Here is a 21,152-nt window from a genome sequence, read left to right as displayed (position 1 = left end):
TGACAGTTCTTAAACCACGGGTCACTTCTTTCATCACCAATGAAGCCATTTTGTCTAAGAACGACCAAGAAAATATGATAAATGCCACATCTAATTTAGGGTGTCAAGATAGGCTCCACTTAAAACACGCCTGCAATTGCGCACTGCCCTGTTGAACGGATGTCATTGTTGAGTCTCTTTCAATGTGGCATTTATCATATTGGCACACTGAATACTTCCGTGAGGGATTGTGCGTCTGTTGTCTAGGGTTGACCATTCCGTGAAACTACAGTAACCATCAACCAGGCGGGAAGGATGACACACTAAAACAGCAGGACCTGTAGGCACCAATGATCCACAAAGGATCAGTCCTGGTCCGGGCTTCAGTCACTGTCTGGACTCTAAAAGCCACAGCAGGTCAATCCATCAGCCAGACAGACTAGCACACAGTTCTGGTTGGCACAGTGCAGGACACTATAATGCAATGCCCAGGCAGAACCCGTTATGAGATTAGGACAGCCATTATTCCTTTCATGGGAAAAAAAAATTGAGAGTACATTTTCCCTGTTTATTCTCTGTCACTGTCATTCTTTCACTGTTCTCCTCCTGTCACAGGTTTATCTTCCTCCTTCGGGCCAGTGGCTGACCTGGGGGGATGCCTGAAGTCAAGATCCAGACAAGGCATTTAAAAATTCAACGTGTCATCTTTAATTTTACAGTTACAATCATTGTTTTTTTTCCAGTGTCTTGAAACCATAAAAATAAATATACATATGTAACATGAAACAAGTCCAGTGTCTTTGATCATACAAAAAAGGGCATTTTGAACAGTGCTGATCACATGACAGGAAGTGGTATAAAGGCATTACTTGTGTAGTGGTTCATTTGATATTAGAGGCCCGCATACCATCTATTTACATGACATTTAGTTATTTAGCAGACACTCTTATGCAGAGGGACTTACAGGAGCAATTAGTGTTAAGTGCCTTGCTCAAGGGCACAACATGTTGGCTCTGGGATTTCTGACTAGGAAACCTTTAGGGTACTAGTCAAACAATAATCACAAGGCTTTTTACCTTGTCTATCTGTACTACCAGACGTGTACAAATGTGTTCTGTTAAATACTTTTATTGGGCCTGCCTGGAGTGCAGATGGGAGGGGTTTGCACAGTGAAAAGGCACAGGTTTACTGGTCAAGCCACAGAAGAACGCGTCCTATTACAGCTCTTCATTTCTCCACAGTCAGGAAGGATTCCTGGAAGTTTTTTTTTTTTTATACAAATGCAATTTTCTTAAAATCTACAAACATGAACTTTTGTTTCTAATTAATGATGACACAGTTCCAATACAAAATATAGCATTTCTTTTGTTTCAATATCTACACGTTAATTACACTTTAAAAGTATTGGGTGAAAGGCTGTCCGTACGCATAGCTTGAAGAAACAGGGCACTTGGTGAGTCTTGGTTTCTTCTGATCTTCCTGTAGAACTCCACAAGATTTTTAGTCCTTGAAGTCTTTCTCTGGACAGCAACTATCTGACCGTTCTGGGACACAGTGGTCATGCATCCATGCGCCCACAACCGTATCAGTCCAAAGGCTCTTAGAAGTGTCTGATCCAACAGCAGCCACTCCTCCTGAGCCTGCAGTGCATTTTGGGGATCATTCTAGTCTTTCTTCACCTCATCGTCCAGTGGTTTGGCACAGAAGATTCCCTAGGTCCAGCAGGTAGGGGCCCTCCTCTAGTCAGTTTTGTCCCAAACATACGTTCCCTTTTATTGTCTTTTTGACTGGCAGGCTTGGCCCTGTAGTAATACTGCTCTCCTTAGGAGCTGAGAAGAGTGAGAGGTCAAGGGTGAGAGGTGAGGCTCGATGGGTCATTCCTCCATTGTCCAGGGGCACGCGTCCTCCTCTTTTCTTCTCCTCACCCCTACTTCCTCTACTCTTCTCTACTTTACTGTTCTCCTCCCATCATCCCCTCTACTCCTCTTCACTAATCTCCTCTAGTCCATGGAGAAGTCCTCTCCTCCTCTCATTAGGGCAGAGAGACTCTGGTTTTCCTGCTGAGTCAAATTGAAGTTTCATTACTGCCACTGTTCCGGGAGAAAGAAAGGGATGGAGGGAAGAAAGGCAGGATAGAGAGAAAGGTGGAGGGAGGACAAGAGGGAGGGATGGAGGGTGGGGAGACATGCTGGGTTAGATGTCTTCAGGGAAGCCAGACAACTGCAGTAGCTAGTGCAGATAACATGCAGCATTCATAGTGTATGCTAGGTGGAGACATTCATTCATAGTGTATGCTAGGTGGAGACATTCATTCATAGTGTATGCTAGGTGGAGACATTCATTCATAGTGTATGCTAGGTGGAGACATTCATTCATAGTGTATGCTAGGTGGAGACATTCATTCATAGTGCATGCTAGGTGGAGACATTCATTCATAGTGTATGCTAGGTGGAGACATTCATTCATTGTGTATGCTAGGTGTAGACATTCATTCATAGTGTATGCTAGGTGGAGACATTCATTTATCGTGTATGCTAGGTGGAGACATTCATTCATAGTGTATGCTAGGTGGAGACATTCATTCATAGTGTATGCTAGGTGGAGACATTCATTCATAGTGTATGCTAGGTGGAGACATTCATTCATCGTGTATGCTAGTTGGAGACATTCATTCATGATCACATGCTCTATCAGACATGCGACACTGGAAAACGTGTCCCTTCTACCAGACAACTATAGAGTTGATACATGCCAGGCCGTGCATCACTGTACTACATGCTCAACTGATGCATACCATTAGAATTTTGCTGTATTTCTGACATATCTCAGATGCAATCCGCTAAATTCCAAGTGAGAACTAGAGTTTAAATCAAGCTGCTGTTTGAGAAAATCAAAACAATCTGTCGCGGGTGAATTGGGACTGACTGATATACAATAACAGGTTGTTATTTTATTTGTATTTTTCTGATCAGTCAGCCGTTTGTCAACCGCAGTCATTTTGATGCTCTCGTGACATCATCAACAGCGTCAGTTCAGTTCAGAATCTGAAACTTTTGAACAGGCCACAGGAAGCAGAATTTGACACTTGAAAGGAATTTTGAATCAGTATAGACTAAACACATCACTCTCTTTAGGCTATCTCTAGACTCTGTTATTTAAAATAGTTTTAGGATAAATCACGGTATTGTTAATCCTGCCTGAAGTCAATGGAACATGACTTATTATGACCACCAAATAAGCCACTAGAATTCTTTTCATTTCTATTCCAATACAAATTCTGCTTCCTGTGAAGTGGCCAATTCAGAGCCATTAGCAGCTCGGCCGCGGCCCTGATCTTCGTAACGCTGCCAGCTTGACTACCCACTCTGAGTCGGACTCGTTGCCGCCGTTGAGCGTCATCGTCTTCATGGCCACGCCTCCATTCTCCCGGACTGGTTGCTGCGGTCGAGGGGCGATCAGAGGCTTGATGAGGCTGTTGCCCACGGACACCGGGCGAACGCCGTCATTGGACGCCACCGAGGGGGTCTTGGATGGAGGGATGATGGGGGGAGGGATGGAGGAGGAAATGGTGGGGGGGTTGTAGTCACTCAGCTTCTCTCTCAGACGGTTCTTCATGTTCTTGTCGGTCAGAGGGGGGGGGTAGGTGATCTTGTTCTTCAGGATGCCTTAGGAGTGAAGGATTCGTGTTAAGGTGCAATTCATTCATCCAATCACGACGTCTAAAGACTGAATATTTGAGTCAATGAATTACAGGATTTACAATGAATTACAAACAAACAACCAAACACAAATCAACAAATAAAATGTATTTACAAAAGAATACATTGTATACTGCAAAAGAAGGGGTCTCTCACCCTTCTTGGGCTCCAGCTGTTGGTTGCTGTTGGTCAGGCTTGGGGGTCCATTAGAGGGCCCGTTAGAGGGTATGCTGGGAGGTCCGTTCTCCCTGGTGGGGGTCTCCGCGTCCTGGGGCGTCTCTCCGATGTGGTTGAGTTTGTTCTCCTGGTGCAGCTCCACGTTCACCTTGGTCTCCACCCTCAGCCGCTCCGCCCCCCCAGGGTCCTCGCTGTCACTGGCTGTCGTCGCCTCCGTGGGCCAGTAAGGTTTAACGTGATTGGACACCGCATCCACTAGATCAGACAGGGGGGGGGGAGTGTCAGCGCTTTGGCTGTACATAAACAGCAACGTAAAATGATGAACGCAACCCTTCTGGTACGCGAATGAAACCCCCAACGAGAGGCCGTCGGTGATCTGAGCGGTGTCGTGGGTTCAGACGGGGTACCTTTGGGTGCTGTGCCGGGCCCTTTCGGGGTACTGTGTTGAGGCTGCCTCTCGTTGTTCCACTTGGGCTTGATGTCCAAGTCATCGTCCTCACTGTCGGACGACTGAGACGACGCAAAGGATGAGCTGTGCTCGTCCACAGACAACTCACTGTCCGAGTCCGAATCTGAGGGAGATGGAGAGGCGAGGAGAGAGATGGAGCGAAATGGAGGGAGGTGGGGGAGATGGAGGGAGGTGGGGGAGATGGAGGGAGGTGGGGGAGATGGAGGGAGAGCAACCAAAAGAAAAAGAGAGAGAGCGGCCCATGAATACTGACACACAGACTGCCATGCACCTGGCTCTATTGAAAAGGACAACTGGGAGTGAGAAGGTGTTTGGCCATACCGTCTCCCTCCTTAGTGCCGTTCCTGTGGAACAGAGATCCGTCCATGTTGATATGTGCTGCCTTGGCTGTCCCAGACGACACACTGGGCTTCTGACCCGAGTCCCCCCTGCGTCACAGATCAAGTCGACACGGGTTAGTTCCAGTCAGGTGCAAACCCGCCGAAGCCTTTGAACCCACTAAAACGGAGCCGACCGCGTCCACGATCTGCAAGCGCTCCACCTGCACACTGGAATTTCCCCCAGCTTTATCGCTGTTCCCCGAGTTACTGTTGCCAAGTACTTATGGATTGAGACATTAGCCGGGGGGTGTCATGAAATACTGCACTCGTAGCCGAACCTGTCTTCTGCTTTCTGATCTAAGCGAACGGGCTTGCTGGGGTTGGAGCCAGGCCAACCGCCAGAGGCTGGCTGTGTGTCGGAAATATTGGACCAGGTTCTGTAGGCTAACCCATCCCCCCCAAGCCAGCCACTCATCACCTGCTGGGCTGGGCCATAGTTGTGTGTGTGTGTGTGTGTCTCTCCTGGAATGTGCGCCTGCTGTACAGAACCACCAAGTTAAGCTGAGCCATGCTTTTCTTTCATGCGAAGTGAAATAATATTCGGAAAGACAGAAAAAACTGTCAGGAAAACTGAAAGATCAGGGGAGAGAGAGAAAGAGATCAGGGCACAGAGCGGGACAGAGAGAGCGGGGGAATGGTTTGGCCAGATAATAGGGTTAGTGTGGGCAAGCTGGCTACACAGAGAGAAAGAATAGAAAAAAAACTACTTCACTGAGATCCAGAGAGACAGAGAGATAGAGAGAATAGAAAAAAAGAGATTTAACTGAGATTCAGACAGATTGACTGAGAGAGACAGAGAGACGGAGAGACAGAGAGAGACAGAGAGGTAGAGACAGTTGTGCCATTGCCATGCGACCGCCACCGTGGTACCTTAGTGTGTAAGCTGCACGGTAGCTGCTGTGACTCTTGGCTGACCTGACGGTGCTCTGGAGGGAAACAGTGGACTCCCCGATGGCTGACCTGTACAGAGGGCCGTCCTCAGTGTACGTGTTGTTACAGTTCAGAGACCGCTGCGGGGGGGGAGGGGGGAGGAGAGACCGGTAAGTACATCTCGTTTGATGATAGTTTTTTCACCTACGCACGATTGTGTGTGTTCTGTGCGTGTTCTCTGTGTGTGTGTGTGTGTGTACTTACAGTAAGTAGAGTCGCTCGGGTAGTGCTGGATTCATCCGCTAAAGCCTTTTTCCCAGTAAAGACATTCTTCAGATTCTTCCTGACTTCTTTATTAAAGATCACATGAAAGAAGAAGATGAAGATACCCTACAAGGAGAGAGAAAGCGGTGAAGGTAGAAGGTCAGTGAAAGTGTTACAAACTCTATTCTCAGATCACGATGGGAGCGCTGATCAGATTCCCCCTGACAATGTTATCCTATTCATTATGGCTTCACTGCAGATCAATAGTCCGACTCCTACTTTATCAGCTGAAGCCAATGGATTTCACTGTCACACTGTAAGGGGGCCCATTTCAGCCAGTCTACGGTACAGCGGATGACCAATGACCTTTGACCCCGACGCCCTCCCTGGCCTCTCACCTGCAGACAGCTGAAGATGGCAAACAGGTAGTGGAAGGTCATGACATCGCTGTTGACGGCCATAAGGCCCAGTAGCCAGGTGGCACTGATGAGTAGGAGGAGCAGGAAGGCCATCCTTAGGGCGGGACTAAGGAGGAAGATTACAACACACACACACACACACTTGTTCAGCAATCTCTACCTTTGTGGGAAGACAAAAAGGAACATTTTGACCCCAGTGACTTTGGATATCCTTAATCGGAAATGTGTGTGTGTGGGTGTGTGGGTGTGTGTGTGTGTGTACAATAAGTTAATACTTACATGGCTCCAGACTTCTCAAAGGACCTCTGTTTCCGTCCACAGGAGGCCTTAGCTGCCAGTATAAAGATGACGATGTTGACCTTCCAGGGGAAAAAGATCACTACACAGTCAAAACCAAATGAACTCACAACCACCAACTGAACATCGCTAACACAAGGACGGCATTCTCCGAGGAGTTTGGGAGAGAGGGCAAAGGTCAGAAGAAATGGAAGATCAGGAAAGGGCAGACAAGATAAGAGGTTAAAGATTTCCAACACAATCACGTAGGAACTGCTTTTCAAGATGTAATATTTTGACTATTATGGAAAATAGACCTCCAACTACTCCAAAAGGGCATCACTTAAACGAATCAGAAAGTTATGATCCTGAATTATTAGGAAGACCACCATTTAGCTGAAGCACTCACCAGGACAACTACAGAGATGGGACCCGCGAAGCTCCAGATGAGGGTATCGTGGACGGACAGCCAGCAGAAGTCTGGGTTCCCATAGCCTTGAGGATCCAGACCCACAGCGAGACCTGAAGATGGGACAGAGTTAGCTGCTGCTCTGTTCAGCCGTCATTAAACACAGAAGGATTGGAATGTCGGCCAATCAGACTGGCTTGTTCACTGTGAAGCAGGGCTTCCCAACCCACAAGTTTGGGTGGTCACAATTTCATGGGGCCGCATGGGATCTTTCTTCATTTCAGAGGTAACAAAATAAAGAATAATTTGCAATACCTTATACCGATCTATAATGACCGACATCCAGAATTCAGGCTGAAGGAGCTGTAAAATGCCACTACAAAGCTTTAAGTAGTAGGGGTAATGAATAACCCATCTAAAATATGTCATTAGTGTGGTTAAACAGGTTCAATGTAGAACTGCAGGACATTTTCCTAGAGCCCTCAAACTAAACCAAATTATGCCTGTGGTGTATTTAAAACAGGCTAACCCAATAGACAGTGATATAGGCTCGAACAGAACACAGAGGTCGGGACAGAGGTCAGCGCAGACGTCGGGACAGAGGTCAGCACAGAGGTCAGGCAGAGATCTAAACATCTAATCACCCAGAGGAAATCCACAAGACAGAAGGAGATCCCACTGGAGACTAGAAAGACACTTCAGGGTGGCTCTTTCTTTACACTGTTTTACATCTTCAGCTCACTCCCTGTCCCTCTCTCTTCTCTTTCTTTACACTGTTTTACAGCTTCAGCTCACTCCCTGTCCCTCTCTCTTCTCTTTCTTTACACTGTTTTACAGCTTCAGCTCACTCCCTGTCCCTCTCTCTTCTCTTTCTTTACACTGTTTTACAGCTTCAGCTCACTCCCTGTCCCTCTCTCTTCTCTTTCTTTACACTGTTTTACAGCTTCAGCTCACTCACTGACCCTCTCTCTTCTCTTTTTTTTACAATGTTTTACATCTTCAGCTTACTCACTGTCCCTCTCCTCTTTTTTTACACTGAGTTTACATCTTCAGCTCACTCACTGTCTCTCTCTCTTCTCTTTCTTTACACTGTCCCACACATTCTCTCAGTGTGACTGTCTCTGTCTTTCCATACTCTCTGTATCTCTCTCAGCTTTCTTCTCTCCCAGGTTCTCCACAGTGAGGGGGTGATTGGCGGGTGGCAGAAGAGCAGCACAGCAAAATGGTTTCTGCCTCATACCAGTGTCTAGGACTATGTGCGGTTTGCAAAATAATAATAATTTAATTTAAAACTAGTCTTTTCACTACAATGAGTGTATTCCTAATTGCTTTAATTCTTTATTATAAACAATTTGTTCAAGACACCTGAATCACTATTGCTCAACAGAAAGTTTGTGTTCCACAGAAACAAAACCACCGCAGGCGACAGATAACTGACTGATCTGCAAATCATCTGCATCATAAATAACGACTGAATATTATCTGTAGATCAGTCACAATTCACTTAAGATAAACTGCATTTTTGATCCTTTGGAACACGGCCCAGTGCACACAAATGCAAAAGAAATGACAAACATTCACACATTCACATTACAGCACTTAGATCATTATTATTGATACATTTCATGTATAAATTACAATGTTTTAAATTATATATACCTGTAAATCAATATTTTGAATTCAGATTTCATTTTCCAAAGCTATTTAGTTATTATTATTTAATTGAGAAAATTATTTAAATGTGATTATTGTTGGAGAAAATAAATAGTGAATTTGTTAGTTATTATACAAAATAATGTATTAATCAAATCAGTGATTTAAAATGCCTGAATCTTTCAAAAGACCTGAACTCAGGTATTCCTTGACTTAGTGATTTACTGGGGTCAATGACTGTAAGTGTTGCGTGTGTATGTGTGTGTGGTGTGGTGTCCTTACCTGTGATGATTGCAGGTATACCCCAGCCCATGGCATAGTAGAACCTCATGTGACCGTGGTTGATGTTCCTGACCTCGGTCAACATGCGGTAGATGTGAAGGCCCTCCACAAACATCCAGGCGAAGGTGCACATGTAGAAGTAGTGGAGCAGGATGGCAATAACCGTGCAGACAAACTATATACAGACACACAGAGGAACAGGCTCAGATATCAGCAGGGACCGCTGTTCAAATCCCGATTACGACCAACTATTAATCCAATGCCTGTTATACAGCCAGGGCCCTCCCTCTATGCCTCTCCATCTCTCTGTCCTTCCCTTTCTTTCTCATTCCAGGAAGAATGCAGTGTTTTTGGAAACCCCCTAGCAAGGAGGGAGAGAAGATGGCCCAAGGCTGAGACTGAACATTCCACTGCAGTGACACACACACACACACACACACACGCTTACACACAAACACACATAGGTTTTACTATCAAGGTGCTCAACGGCAATATTGAACCATTAAAAACAACTATTTTACATAAGGCCAAACCTAACCTTAACTAGCACTAATTGTTTGCCTAAATCTAACCCTAAACTTAAACTAAAGTCAGATAAAGCTCCTTGTTAAATTGAGGACCAGACAGATTTTCCTTCCCTACCATTAGAAACACAGGGACGCACACACATACACAGCACTTGATAAGCACAGAGAGTGAGTCAGACCGCATCCTTAGTTACAAGTGATAATGTAGTTAAACTTGATTTGGCTATAGGAGGACTATGGAGAAAGACACAGGCCTGTGTGTGAGTGACAGGGACTACATCTCTGAGGTTTAAACAGTTAAGCACCAGTAACAACATGTCTCTATCACAGGCCTGGAGGGACAGCAGGCCTATTAGAAGCAGTGTGTGTGTGTGTGTGTGTGTGTGTATGCGGGCACATTGGTGATGTGCAATACATTTCATGGTTAATTGCATCAACTTCATACAAAAAAAAAAACAATTTAAAGAATAATAATACGCTATTGGATTACTTGATTGGGATGGAACCGTCAGGCTAGCTTTCCCATTTATACACCACATCAGACACCTCAGAGGGTGAATTACGTGCGGGATCCAACAGAGGTGTGGTTAGTCTTTATCAGTACAGTAAATTCCTCAGCTCTAGCACTATTAGCCTAGCATTATATGTATAATCTAGAAAAATCTAGCAGACAAAGAGCAACTCTCAGGAAGGACCTGTGACACTAAGCTCCTGTCAGCGGTAGACCTGGATTGGCTGCAGGCAAAGAACACGTTTTAGCTCTAAATGTTCCTGAAACAGAAATCCCTGCACAGAAAGCGCTGTGCCACAGGCACAGGCACAGCCACAGGCACAGGAAAACCACTGCGGGCGGACTGAAGAGGTTCTCTGTGTTGTTTGCGTGCGTTTTGAACCCTGAGATATGGTTCTGAACAAGAACGGCGTCGTGTTCAGGCACACAGCCTCAGAGACTTCCCACAGCGATATTCCCGCCGAGCGTGACCTATTCCCAGCTCAACAATAGTGATTAAGCCTCGTAAAGCAAAGAAAAATGTCATGCTTCATTCCCGGGCTATCCCAGGTTATCCCTTCCCTTTGGAAATCAACACGTGGGGATTCAATAACCCACATGACCAGCAATGATAATTGATGTTCTTTTTGCTCTGCAAGGCTCTCCACATTTTGTGTTCAGAGCACCAGAGGGTAGAGACCAGTGTCGTTGTCAGGAATTCAGAGGTAGGGGTTAAAGTTGAGCGCTTACAGGCCATTCATTTGGTCTGTCATCTAAGGTCATCTCATCGTCTGACTGTCCGGGGGACGAGTTAAGGGTCAGAATCAGGTTCAGAGATGGGGGTCAGAGTTGATGGGTTAGCATCGGGGTCATAGGTGTCGGCGGCTGACTGTAACTCACCGGGTTGTCCGTCTGATTGATGCCGATGAGGAAGACGAGCTCCGAGAAGAAGAGGGCCGCCACCAGGTTCCTGTGGATGCTGTGGAGGTTGGAGTGGAGCTTCCGGAGCAGAGCCAGCAGGATGAAGGTGAGCAGCAGGGCTACAAGGGAGGCCGACACTGTGGTGTACGTCACAATCTTCAGGGGCAACACGTCACCATGCTGGGGGAGGAAGACCAGTGATCCCAGTCATTAGCTGACAGGCCAGAGCCATATCTAGCGTTACGTCCAGAGCATGCCCATGGGAGCCTACCTCTCTCTTGGAGATGTCCATGAGAACAGCGAAGCTGGTCATGTGATTACACTGACAGCTGATGTGGGTGTTGTTTCTGTCTAGCAGCTCGCAGCCCTTAGAAGACCAGCCTCCAGTACCTCCAACCCTACATACACACACACACACGCACACAGATTAAATACTATGTAGGGAGAGACAGCGAGACTGTGAGTGTGTGCGTTTGTGTGTTACTTACGTGATGGAGTGATTCCAGAAAACACACACAGGTTTGGTCCTCTCCTCCGTCTCCAGCAGGGTGTACTCCAGGGTGATGGGCGGGTCCAGGGGGGAGAGGAGGGGGGAGGCTTCGCTGTACACCACCGTGCTTACTATGGGGGTGTTGATCACTGGACGGTTGGGCAGCCTGCTCACACACACACACACACACACACACACACACAAATGAACCAGAATGAGCGAGCACAATCTAATGCATTGATTTTTCAAGTAAAGTTTACACATGTACAAACACACAGCCTGAAGCTATCTCCTTTTAAGGAATTCCCTACATATAATATCCCAGAAGTTGGTGGCCGCTTGGCGATGTGCCAAATGGTGCCCTCTGGTACCAGCTCAGCAATAATCACACACATAGGCAAAAATATTATGACAAACCGAACCAACTGTTCCACAGTGTACCTTCAGTGTGTAGGCTTCATTTGGAAATGATACGGTTGGATCATAAATTAGGCAGCGCGTTGAGTGGTCCAAACGTATACATTGAAAGACCCAGACAGCATGGCAATGATATGTGAGACAAACACCCGCAGTTTGCCGAGGAAATTAGCTGACCTTAAGTAAACGACACTTTGTGCCAACCCAAATACAGCTGCCATATCTACTGCCTCACATGATTAATCTGACAGGTTATGTCGTTGTTGTGATGACAAGATTAGCTACATAGCCTTAGTGGAAAGCAAAGTGCGGTCATGTAACACTTCACTACGTGGCGTAGTGTTGCCCTGGTTACCTGAGGCTCCGACGGTCTGGGTCATATCTCTCAGGGAGGAGCTGACCCAATGACCTAAACACCGTTACCACGGCAACAAGCGGAGGGGCGGACTCGACGTGGCGCCGTCTTTTATTTGACAGGGTGTGATCTTCCTCTTTCGGGGACTGGGTCTGAGATGGCTCTGCGCTCGGGTCTGGCTCAGCTGAGAGAGAAGAGTAAGAGAGGAGACAGAAGATGGATAGAAGAGAGAGAGAAAAAGAGAAGTGCGAGAGAGAATAGAAAAGAGAGAGAGAAAGGGAGTTACACATAGCGTATACACATGAAATGCTTCCTACATGGTAGATTGCCATTGATGCAACAGGGATGAATCATTTTGGTTTATGGTATGAGGCTTGAGCAAACTACTTTTGGAGTTTAACCACAATCACTGGTTGTGTTCATTTAAGAGGTTACAGCTGTTTTCATGAATCCCAGTCAAACAGTTTGCCAAAGTTATTGGTAGGACGAGCAGACTATAGAAACAGACCGTGAGTAGAATGGGCTTGAACTTCAAACCCACGTTTAATGTTCAATGTTAATCGAAATGAGGCTCATTCATTGAACTGATGTGGCCCAGGCAATTGTTTTAGAGCTATTTCAACCAATCACTTCTCAGAAAGATGGATCCACTTCCTGCTTATATTTCCTGCATTACAACTGTAGATACACTCAAAACGGCAGCCAGTCCACCTATTATGCCATTTGCGACTTGACAGAAGACACTTTTCATTTTACGGAGCAGTGTACCTTTGTTGGGGACCGGCGATCTCGTGTTGAAATGAGGGAAGTGGACAGAGGACGTGAGCTCTTTGGGGTAGTACTCCAGGATCTCATGGAAGCGAGGGAACGAGGCCGGCTCAGGGACGGACGAGTCCAGATAATCAAGAACAATGACTAGGACAGAGAATGAGAGAAAACAAAGGATGAACCAATATCGGGGAATGGCTCAATGTCTAAAAATATAGACATGTTTCAAATTCACTTCATATAAATGCAGGTCTTTTGCAGTGAAGTTCACACAGTGTTAAATTAGTGATACTGGTCCCGGACTCTGAAATCCTCTGTTCTTCAGATGGTAAATGTGACTTCACTCACTCATGTTCTCCGTGACGATAGTGAAGGGCTTGAGGTAGGTCTTCCTCATGTTCTGTGCCAGCGTGTTGGCGTAGTCCTCAAAGTGACGCAGCAGGAGGGCGGTGCCCCCGTCGGTGCGCTGGATGTGCTCCCAGTGGTCTTTGGTGCCGGGGTCGAGGATGGCACTGCCCGCTCTCACAAGGTTCTGTGTTCAGATAGAGAGCAGGTCAGTCAGACAGTACTCTATAGTCCATCCCCTATTCCTGGCAGACCAAACTACTCCCAGACACCCATCACCTATATAATATAATAACCTGGGTTTATTGAAATGGGCCAGACGCTACGAGAAGTAAGCCTGTGGAGGCCGCTATTTTTCCTGGCCTGCCCAGTGCTCCCATAGTGACTGTCTCCCTCTATGTAACTGTTCAATAAAACACTGTTCTGGGGGCAGATACCACCTCCTTAATTCCCTGACACAAAGACACAGTTACAACCTTCAGAGGAAGATAATATTTTTGAGTACTGTGCAGGCACGTAGAAATAAGTATTTTGCAATGCGCTGGTTTGTCAGCCAGGCGGTCTAATCAAATCCATTCATTTAACAGCGGTCCTGCTGTACACAATACCGAACCGATCAAATCCATCCTGGGCAACACTTCCGCACCTCGTTGAACTCTGCGTCCCTTGTGGCGGCGAGGTCGAAGCCCGTCTGCTGGCTCTCGTACTGGAGGACCCTGGTCAGCAGCTGGAACGCCGTCTTCACGTCGTTGCCGTAGTAACTGTCCGTTTGGTTGGTGGCGTTGTGGAGCAGGCGGACGATGGCTTTGGAGCGCTCCCCATCCATCCTGGACTGGTTACGATGCATCTCCTCATTCTGGGAGAACAGAGGAGCACAGAGGAGAACAGAGGGTCAAGGAGACAGACTGAAGACAGCTACTCACGCAGCATATGGACTGGGAGGCTGGTGAGATGAGGACTAGAGCTGGAATGGACTTAACGGAAAAGTATCAAACAAATTAATACTGATACAGGCCAATTCTGTTCCAGTCATAACTATTAGCCTGCCTTATCCAAATAACATGTGACCAGGCTGAGATAAGCTACAGTATCTGTGTTCAGAAAACAAGAAAGCTTAAGTCCTATGTCTAGATTTTCATATGTAAATGCTGTATCACTGTTCGGGCAGAGATTTAAAAGCACTGTGTATACGCACACAAGCTTCTGGAATGCATAGAAACGAGGCACACCGTCCTTGGGCCACCCACCATTTTGTTGAGCTGGGAGAAGGAGACCGTGGTGCAGTTGAATAGTTCAGGTGGCAGCCAGCCCTTCTCATCATTACAGTGGCGGATAGCGGTTCCTGGGGCGAGAAAATAAGTTGACCGACAGCAGTACTTAGAGAGAGAAAAGAAACACGTTGAAGGATAGCAGTACTTAGAGAGAGAAGAAACAACAAAAAGAGTGGAAGAGGAATAGTAGTAAGAAGCCCTCAGTCTAGCACCAGGTGATGGCTACACATAAGTTGGAAAAGAATCCTTTAAAAGCCCAGTCATTATCGTTAATCCCAAACAAGGGGTGAACAGAGAACCACGTTAACAGTTACAACTAACAGAGGGCCGTCGGTTTACGTGAGCCAAGTCCTGTCGCCCAATATAAATGTACCAAGAGAGAGACTGGCTGGGCAACAAAGGGTTGCCGTGGAGACGGGGGGTATCTGGGGGAGGGGGTAAAGACAGGGTTACTGTGGTTTAATGGTGCCAGGTTGACAAGGTTACGTCTTTGCCCTGCCTATTAACTGTATTGCTTTGGCTCAATGGGAAGCAAGAGCCCCACCCCATAACCAACGGGCCACCCCCACACGCACACAAAGTGGCATTATGAATGTGTCTCCCAGAACAGTTCGCCAAGACTTCCTTAAAATAGCCAGCGTTAGTCTCCGTCTGCTGTCCTCCAGAGACCAATTGGCCAATGACAGAGTCTTCCCGATGGACCAATGAAAGGGCCTGTTTGTCGTGCTGTGTTAATGAGCAGTCCACTGAGAGAGCTGATAGGAACCGAGAGACTCCTCAACACAATGTCCATTCTGCAGCCAGAACATCATTGTGAATAAAAACCTTTGAAGCATTTGGTACGGTAAGAGGAGGGTTGAGTGTTATGGTGAGTGAGCCTGCGGTGTAATGTCTGGACTTCATAGTAACTCACCGACAGATCCTTTGGGACAGTTCATGGCCGCTGGACGGCCGAACTTGGTCTTGGGCCACCAGATCCCTTGGTCGAAGGCTTTGGGACAGCCCTCATACACCACTGAGAGATCAGGGGGGACAGATGGCACACAGTTAAACATGGTCTCCCTAAAGCCAAATCACTGACACAGGGTCAGATGTTGTGTGATCCCCACATGGTTATGATAACTATGGTGGTAAAGGTAACCTGATCCTACATCTGTGGTTGGGAATACCTACCATTATATATGAGAACCAATTCCTATTGTCAATGACGACTTGGCCAGAGCCATACATACAGAGCACAGGACAACAAACATAACCACATAAATAATGTAAAAAACATCTGACGGGAATTGAAGGAGTGAAAGTTGTTCTAGTCATTGGTTGTAGAAGATTGAAATTATTAATAGCCAAAGGAGATTTCGGTTTTAGGAGACCTTTTTCAGATCACAAGTTACGTTTGTACTGTAAGTTGCTCTGGATAAGTGCGTCTGCTGAATTTCTTGAATGTGAAAGAACAAGCAGAGAAAGAGGGGGCTTTACTGAGTATGGTGATAGCAGTGTGTTAAAAAACATCTTGAGTGCCAATTAGTGCCTTGGACTTTATTATGGGTTAAAGTTACAGACATGACGATTGCGAGCCTTGTGAAATAGCTCAACAGGCCAGCATATTACAGCAGTAATCCTAAATAGTTACACAACGTAAATAGATCATTCACATCAGCATTACAAGCCTGGTAGCCTAATCCAAAAAAGAAACCAGGTTTAAACTGGCGGCTGTGTCGTGGCAATCTAAGTAATGCAGTCTGATTACGTGGTCATGACGGTGAAAACCTCCCGTATGGTTGCCACAAGGCTGAGATCTAAGTTCAAGCACAGCGGTGACAGATTAGGATGGATCTGGTTCTTGAGAGAGTCGCCCAAGCATCACGTCTGTATTAGTGGACACCTTGCTCTGGTGAAATTGGTGCTAGTTCTTAGCGTTCGCTAGGCCAAGTTAACGTGCGCATGGGAGAAATCGCCTGTATTTGTATACGTACCCTCACAGCCGGTGGCGGTGACCTCAGCGAAGGGGTTGTCGCAGCGGTTGCATTGGCGTCCGATGACCCCAGCCTTGCAGGGGCACTGACCGGTGTGGGGGTCACAGGTGCGTGAGTGGGCTCCGAGAGCGAAGCACTCGCAGGGGTAACACGTGTCCTCACTCGCAGGCCGGTAGTAGTTATCCTGGGGAGGGCATGGGGGGCGTAGAGTTAGCAATTCGTTGTTAGCACAGTCAGTAACAGTTAGCAGGCTAAGAATTCTCTTTCACTAGTATTTAGCCCAATGTTTTAAGGATGGTTCATTTGGGATGAATGAATGATTTCAATATGGTGAACAAACTAGGTGTGTTGTACTGGAGTAGCAAAACTGGACTTCAAGAGGAAACTGGCAACTGAGAACTGTGAAAAGAAACCTTTGAAAAACCCTTGGTTGGCCTGTGAAGTAGAACACTGGCATTGGTCTTCTCACCTTGCAGCGGCACTCTCCGCTGGTCTTGTTACAGTCAGGGTTGAACCCTCTGGTGACGTCACAGTTGCAGGGGCCACACATGGGGTTCCCCCACCACCCGCGAGGACACGGCTTCTCCACCCTGACAGGACAACCCGTTAACATTTCACTTAAGCACATCCGGGAGGAGTCACATGAGATCAAAAGATACAAGGCCGAGTGCTGTCAATGTCCATTCACAGCCACAGGTCTTCGCAGCCAGCCGCATTTAACTCGGTCAAATCTAGTATAAACGTCCTCTGAAGTGAGACTACACATGGAGTCAAACACTCGTTCACCAACATGTGTGAGGGCTGATGGCAGGGTCCGATAAGGGCAGATAGGACGTCAGGGGTGTGTGTGATAGGGGCTAAGTTGTTTCCTGTAGCAGTTCTTGTGGAGCTCAAAGCCCAATGGAGGCTCAAACAGCACTTCCTACACCTTGCCTCAGACAGGAAACCATGTACGACATAGGGGTCAGAACAATTACCAAGAATCTACCACCAAGAGCACAAGTTTCATGTCAGCTGCAGCTGGGTAATTAAAACCGCTAAAACTGGGTCCGGTTACGCCCCTGAAGCTTATGTAGGCAAAGCTGGTCTAAAGATCACCTGACCTTCTGTGCTTCCTTTCATGGCCAAAACAAACACATACACACATGCATGATCGCTACCAGACCCCCATTCACATCCAAACCAATACACACCACACACACAACACATTTGTTACAAGACCCAGTTAATGTCTAGAACAACAGACCAATAAACCCCTGGGACCTGGGTCTGAGACTCACGCCAGATTCCTGCTCTAATCAAAGGCAGATCTGGGACCAGTTTGAGGAGGGGGGAAAAAAACCACTAAAGAGCTCAGATCTCTGAGAAGCCATCTGGGCTTCGTTGCCGGGAGACTCACAGCAGGTGCTGGAGAAGGACTGTTCTGAATTAAGGCATGCGGTGCTACCGTTGTAACAGCCAATCGGGTGAAAGACGAGATGCATATTCGTAAAACAGCCGAGAGGAAGGCAGGGGTGGAAAGGTTGATTAGGCTGACATGAGAACAATCGGATGTTGCGTTAAAATTGGAGGTATGCGAACCGTGTGTTTCCCCTGCAGCCTTGAGCGATTCCAAGACACGCACATGCACGCGAATGCGCACACGCACACACACAGGCACTCACACAGGCACTCACACAGGCACTCACACAGGCACTTGCTCACAAGGACCTTCCCAGTACCGGCAGCAGGACCATTATTGGGGAGCGTATTGGTATGTTCTCACCTGCTCTCACAGTACTGCCCGTAGTAGTTCTGTCCACACTCGCAGGTGTAGCCGTGGGAGGAGCTGGGTTTGCGGACGCAGGCGGACGCGTGCTCGCAGGGGTTGAGGTGACACGCGTCGACACACTCCCTTCCAAAGTGCCCTGGGAAAGGTCACAGGTCGCGCCGGGTCAAAAGGATGTCGAATCACGCCGCGTTAAATAACGAAAAGACGGACAACACTGGTGCGGCAAACAGGTTTCGGACAAAGGCTGTGAAGCGACAATAGATAACAGGCTCGGGTGGGTCCAGCGCGCGTGTGTGTTACCTGGGTCGCAGACACAGGTGTGTGCGCTCCAGTCGTCGCTGCAGTGGCTGTTCTCGGGGCAGATGTTGGAGTCACAGGGGTCAGCCAGGTCACAGCCCTCCTCGACACGGATCTTCAAGCCCTGCAGCATGTTGACGTTGGCCACATTGTTGGACGTCTCCCCCATACGAACACCCTGGGGAGCGACCAAACACACGCGTTCCGTTAAGTCCCAGGTACGGACGCGCAAGGAGGAGTGGAACCGTCTACTTCGCTACATTCAGTATCACATTCAGTCTACCTGTATACAACCGGTGAAGCCATCGTGGACACGGTTCCCCTCACCAGGAAGACCACCTAGATACAGGGCCCTCAGCCTCAGCCCAGGCAGCTCATTCCCAATCTCCACCGTCCCCTGAAGACACGCACAAAGTGAGACCTCGCTGGTAACCACGACAAAATAGTGCTTCATGAACTCAGGATTTCATCAACAACTCATGAGGCTAACAAATGTTCTGTTCAACAGAATGTAAGCGGTTCTGCACCTGGAACATGCCATAGTCCAGTGAAACCAGGGCCAGGTACTTGATGTCCTTGCTGTCTTTGAAGCTCTTCAGCTCCACCAGAACATGGTGCCACTCTCCATCGTTCACACGGACCTGAGGGAAGCCAAGAACCGCAACCTGCCTGGAGCCCAGAAACACCTCAAACCTCACGTACTGACCACTTATCTGAGGGAGGGAGGGGAAGAGAGAGTCGAGTTACATGGTCAATAGAAGTTGAATAGGTGGCCTGTGTGTCGGAACTGCCTTTCTCTGACAGTCTGGCTTTGTTGTCGTCATTGCGTATCAGTGCTGCTCCTCACCAGGAGGTTGACAGTGGAGAAGTCTCCGGCGTTAGCCTGCATCAGAGTGCCGGTGGCCTGCCTCGTCCGGAACATCAGCCCCATGTACCAGGGCACGGCGATGGTGACGTCAGGGTCGCTCCACGACACCAGGGCCTGGCCGTCGAAGTGCTGCGGGGACGGCATGACTGGGAATGGGGGAAGAAATCAGATTGACACTGAACACACCGCGGAATACTGTAAGCACCTTTTAAAGAAATGACCAATATGTTTCCCTCTTATCGACACGGCGCACAACCCAAGTGTTGTGCGATCGCTAGCTGTTTCACTGTAAGACACCTTCAGCCTAAACTCTCTTCCCATATCCCTCCTCTCCCCAGGGCACATTTCTACGAATGCACACAGTCGACACACACTGTAATTATCTGACGAATCAGACACTCTGGATACTATTACATTTTTGAACATGCGTCATTTTGCGACGTCTACGAAAAGCTAAACAATGTACACCGTGCAAAACCGAGAAGGTGAAATGTTTGTGTTTCTTCCAGGTACAGGGCACCTGAGAGGCCTAAACACACACACAGATCAGCTGGTAATGTGACCACAAGTAAATCCACAACGTACACTGATGAGCCGAACCATTACGGCCGCTCACAGGTGGATTGAGTCCTCTGACAAGGGCACATGTCAAAGTTTGGGCAGAGTCAGAAAGTGCCACAACACACAGCACAACACATCCTGCTGCGTATGGGGCTGTGTCGCCGCAGACCGGTCAGAGGGCCCATGATGACCCCTGTCCACCGTCGAAAGCGCCTACAATGGGCACGCGCGTGTTGAAACTGCACCTTGGAGCAGTGGAAGAAGGTTGCCTTGTCCGATGAGTCCCGTTTTCTTTTGCATCACTGGGTCTGGGCATTCATGTGGATGTCAATTTGACAAGTGGCACCAGCCTAAAGGTCGTTGCAGACCAGGTACATCCCATTATGGCAGTGGCTTTCAGCAGGTTAATGCACGCTGCCACACTGCACACATTGTTCAGGAATGGTTTGAGGAAATTAATGAAGAGCTCAAGGTGTTGCCCTGGCCTCCGAATTCCCCAGATCTCAATCAGATTGAGCATCTGTGGGATGTGCTGGACAAACAGGTCTGATCCATGGTAGCATCACCTTACAACTTACAAGAATTGAAGGATCTGCTGCTAACCTCTTGGGGCCAGATACCACAGGATACTTTCAGGGGGATTGAGGAGCAGCCAAACCACTCCATGTTACTTATTTTCCTCAGTCCAACTTCAGCTCCTGTATCTCCTTCCTGGCGCCACTACACAGCTACCCCATCCAGCCCAGATGACTGGAGGACATATTTTATCACTGTGTGTGTTGTCATTGTTTGGAAGCTGGCCCTAGAGAGGAAATCAAAGCTATCCTCTTACTGTTATATTTCAGCACAACTATTACTCATCGTCCTACTGGAGCATTCATCTCACTCCGGTAGATATAACTATCTATTTTGGCAAGAGATTGGCTTCTATTACCCTGGAGTGGGACAGCTTCCATAACAAATATATTGCATTATGACAACATCCTGACAAAACATGCACAAACACACAACAGCATTTCCACTTGCCATTGGACTCCTTTGTGTGCGAGACAGGACAGGCACAGAATTAGTCAGTCAGTTTAACCCTTTTAGACACATGCGCCATTTCAGCACCAAGCTCCCGGCCTTACACAAGACCTGACCACAAAACACTCAGAAAACACTGCAAACACAAATCAATATCATTAGAGCATGTTCACACTCACACACCAACACACAT

General features: G+C 47.6%; 1 protein-coding gene across 4 annotated transcripts in view; it reads right to left on the bottom strand.

Moving 5' to 3' along the window:
- Positions 1–614: 614 nt before the first annotated feature.
- celsr1a (cadherin EGF LAG seven-pass G-type receptor 1a) overlaps positions 615–21,152 on the bottom strand; it is a 78,717-nt gene continuing 58,179 nt past the window's right edge. For 2 of the 4 annotated variants that reach the window (XM_013140127.4, XM_020042893.3), the window contains 27 exons: positions 19,352–19,518; positions 19,032–19,217; positions 18,788–18,901; positions 18,508–18,682; positions 18,202–18,343; positions 16,906–17,026; positions 16,437–16,620; positions 15,374–15,475; positions 14,437–14,531; positions 13,836–14,045; positions 13,193–13,376; positions 12,845–12,991; positions 12,077–12,260; positions 11,303–11,470; positions 11,086–11,212; positions 10,794–10,994; positions 8,877–9,051; positions 6,942–7,054; positions 6,536–6,615; positions 6,236–6,362; positions 5,838–5,963; positions 5,574–5,713; positions 4,645–4,751; positions 4,262–4,426; positions 3,834–4,109; positions 3,344–3,644; positions 615–2,069 (listed from right to left, as the gene is read on the bottom strand). In XM_013140127.4, coding sequence (XP_012995581.2) covers positions 2,045–2,069; positions 3,344–3,644; positions 3,834–4,109; positions 4,262–4,426; positions 4,645–4,751; positions 5,574–5,713; positions 5,838–5,963; positions 6,236–6,362; positions 6,536–6,615; positions 6,942–7,054; positions 8,877–9,051; positions 10,794–10,994; positions 11,086–11,212; positions 11,303–11,470; positions 12,077–12,260; positions 12,845–12,991; positions 13,193–13,376; positions 13,836–14,045; positions 14,437–14,531; positions 15,374–15,475; positions 16,437–16,620; positions 16,906–17,026; positions 18,202–18,343; positions 18,508–18,682; positions 18,788–18,901; positions 19,032–19,217; positions 19,352–19,518 — 4,142 coding nt within the window. In that variant the 3' untranslated portion in view covers positions 615–2,044. The remainder of the gene's footprint in view (positions 2,070–3,343; positions 3,645–3,833; positions 4,110–4,261; positions 4,427–4,644; positions 4,752–5,573; positions 5,714–5,837; positions 5,964–6,235; positions 6,363–6,535; positions 6,616–6,941; positions 7,055–8,876; positions 9,052–10,793; positions 10,995–11,085; positions 11,213–11,302; positions 11,471–12,076; positions 12,261–12,844; positions 12,992–13,192; positions 13,377–13,835; positions 14,046–14,436; positions 14,532–15,373; positions 15,476–16,436; positions 16,621–16,905; positions 17,027–18,201; positions 18,344–18,507; positions 18,683–18,787; positions 18,902–19,031; positions 19,218–19,351; positions 19,519–21,152) is intronic. The other 2 variants (XM_020042894.3, XM_020042895.3) reach the window with 2 other exon arrangements.

Source organism: Esox lucius, chromosome 23, assembly GCF_011004845.1.
Source record: "Esox lucius isolate fEsoLuc1 chromosome 23, fEsoLuc1.pri, whole genome shotgun sequence".
Taxonomy (NCBI): Eukaryota; Metazoa; Chordata; class Actinopteri; order Esociformes; family Esocidae; genus Esox; species Esox lucius.
Note: the sequence above shows the minus strand (reverse complement) of the source record. Positions and strands in the feature narration are given on the sequence as shown.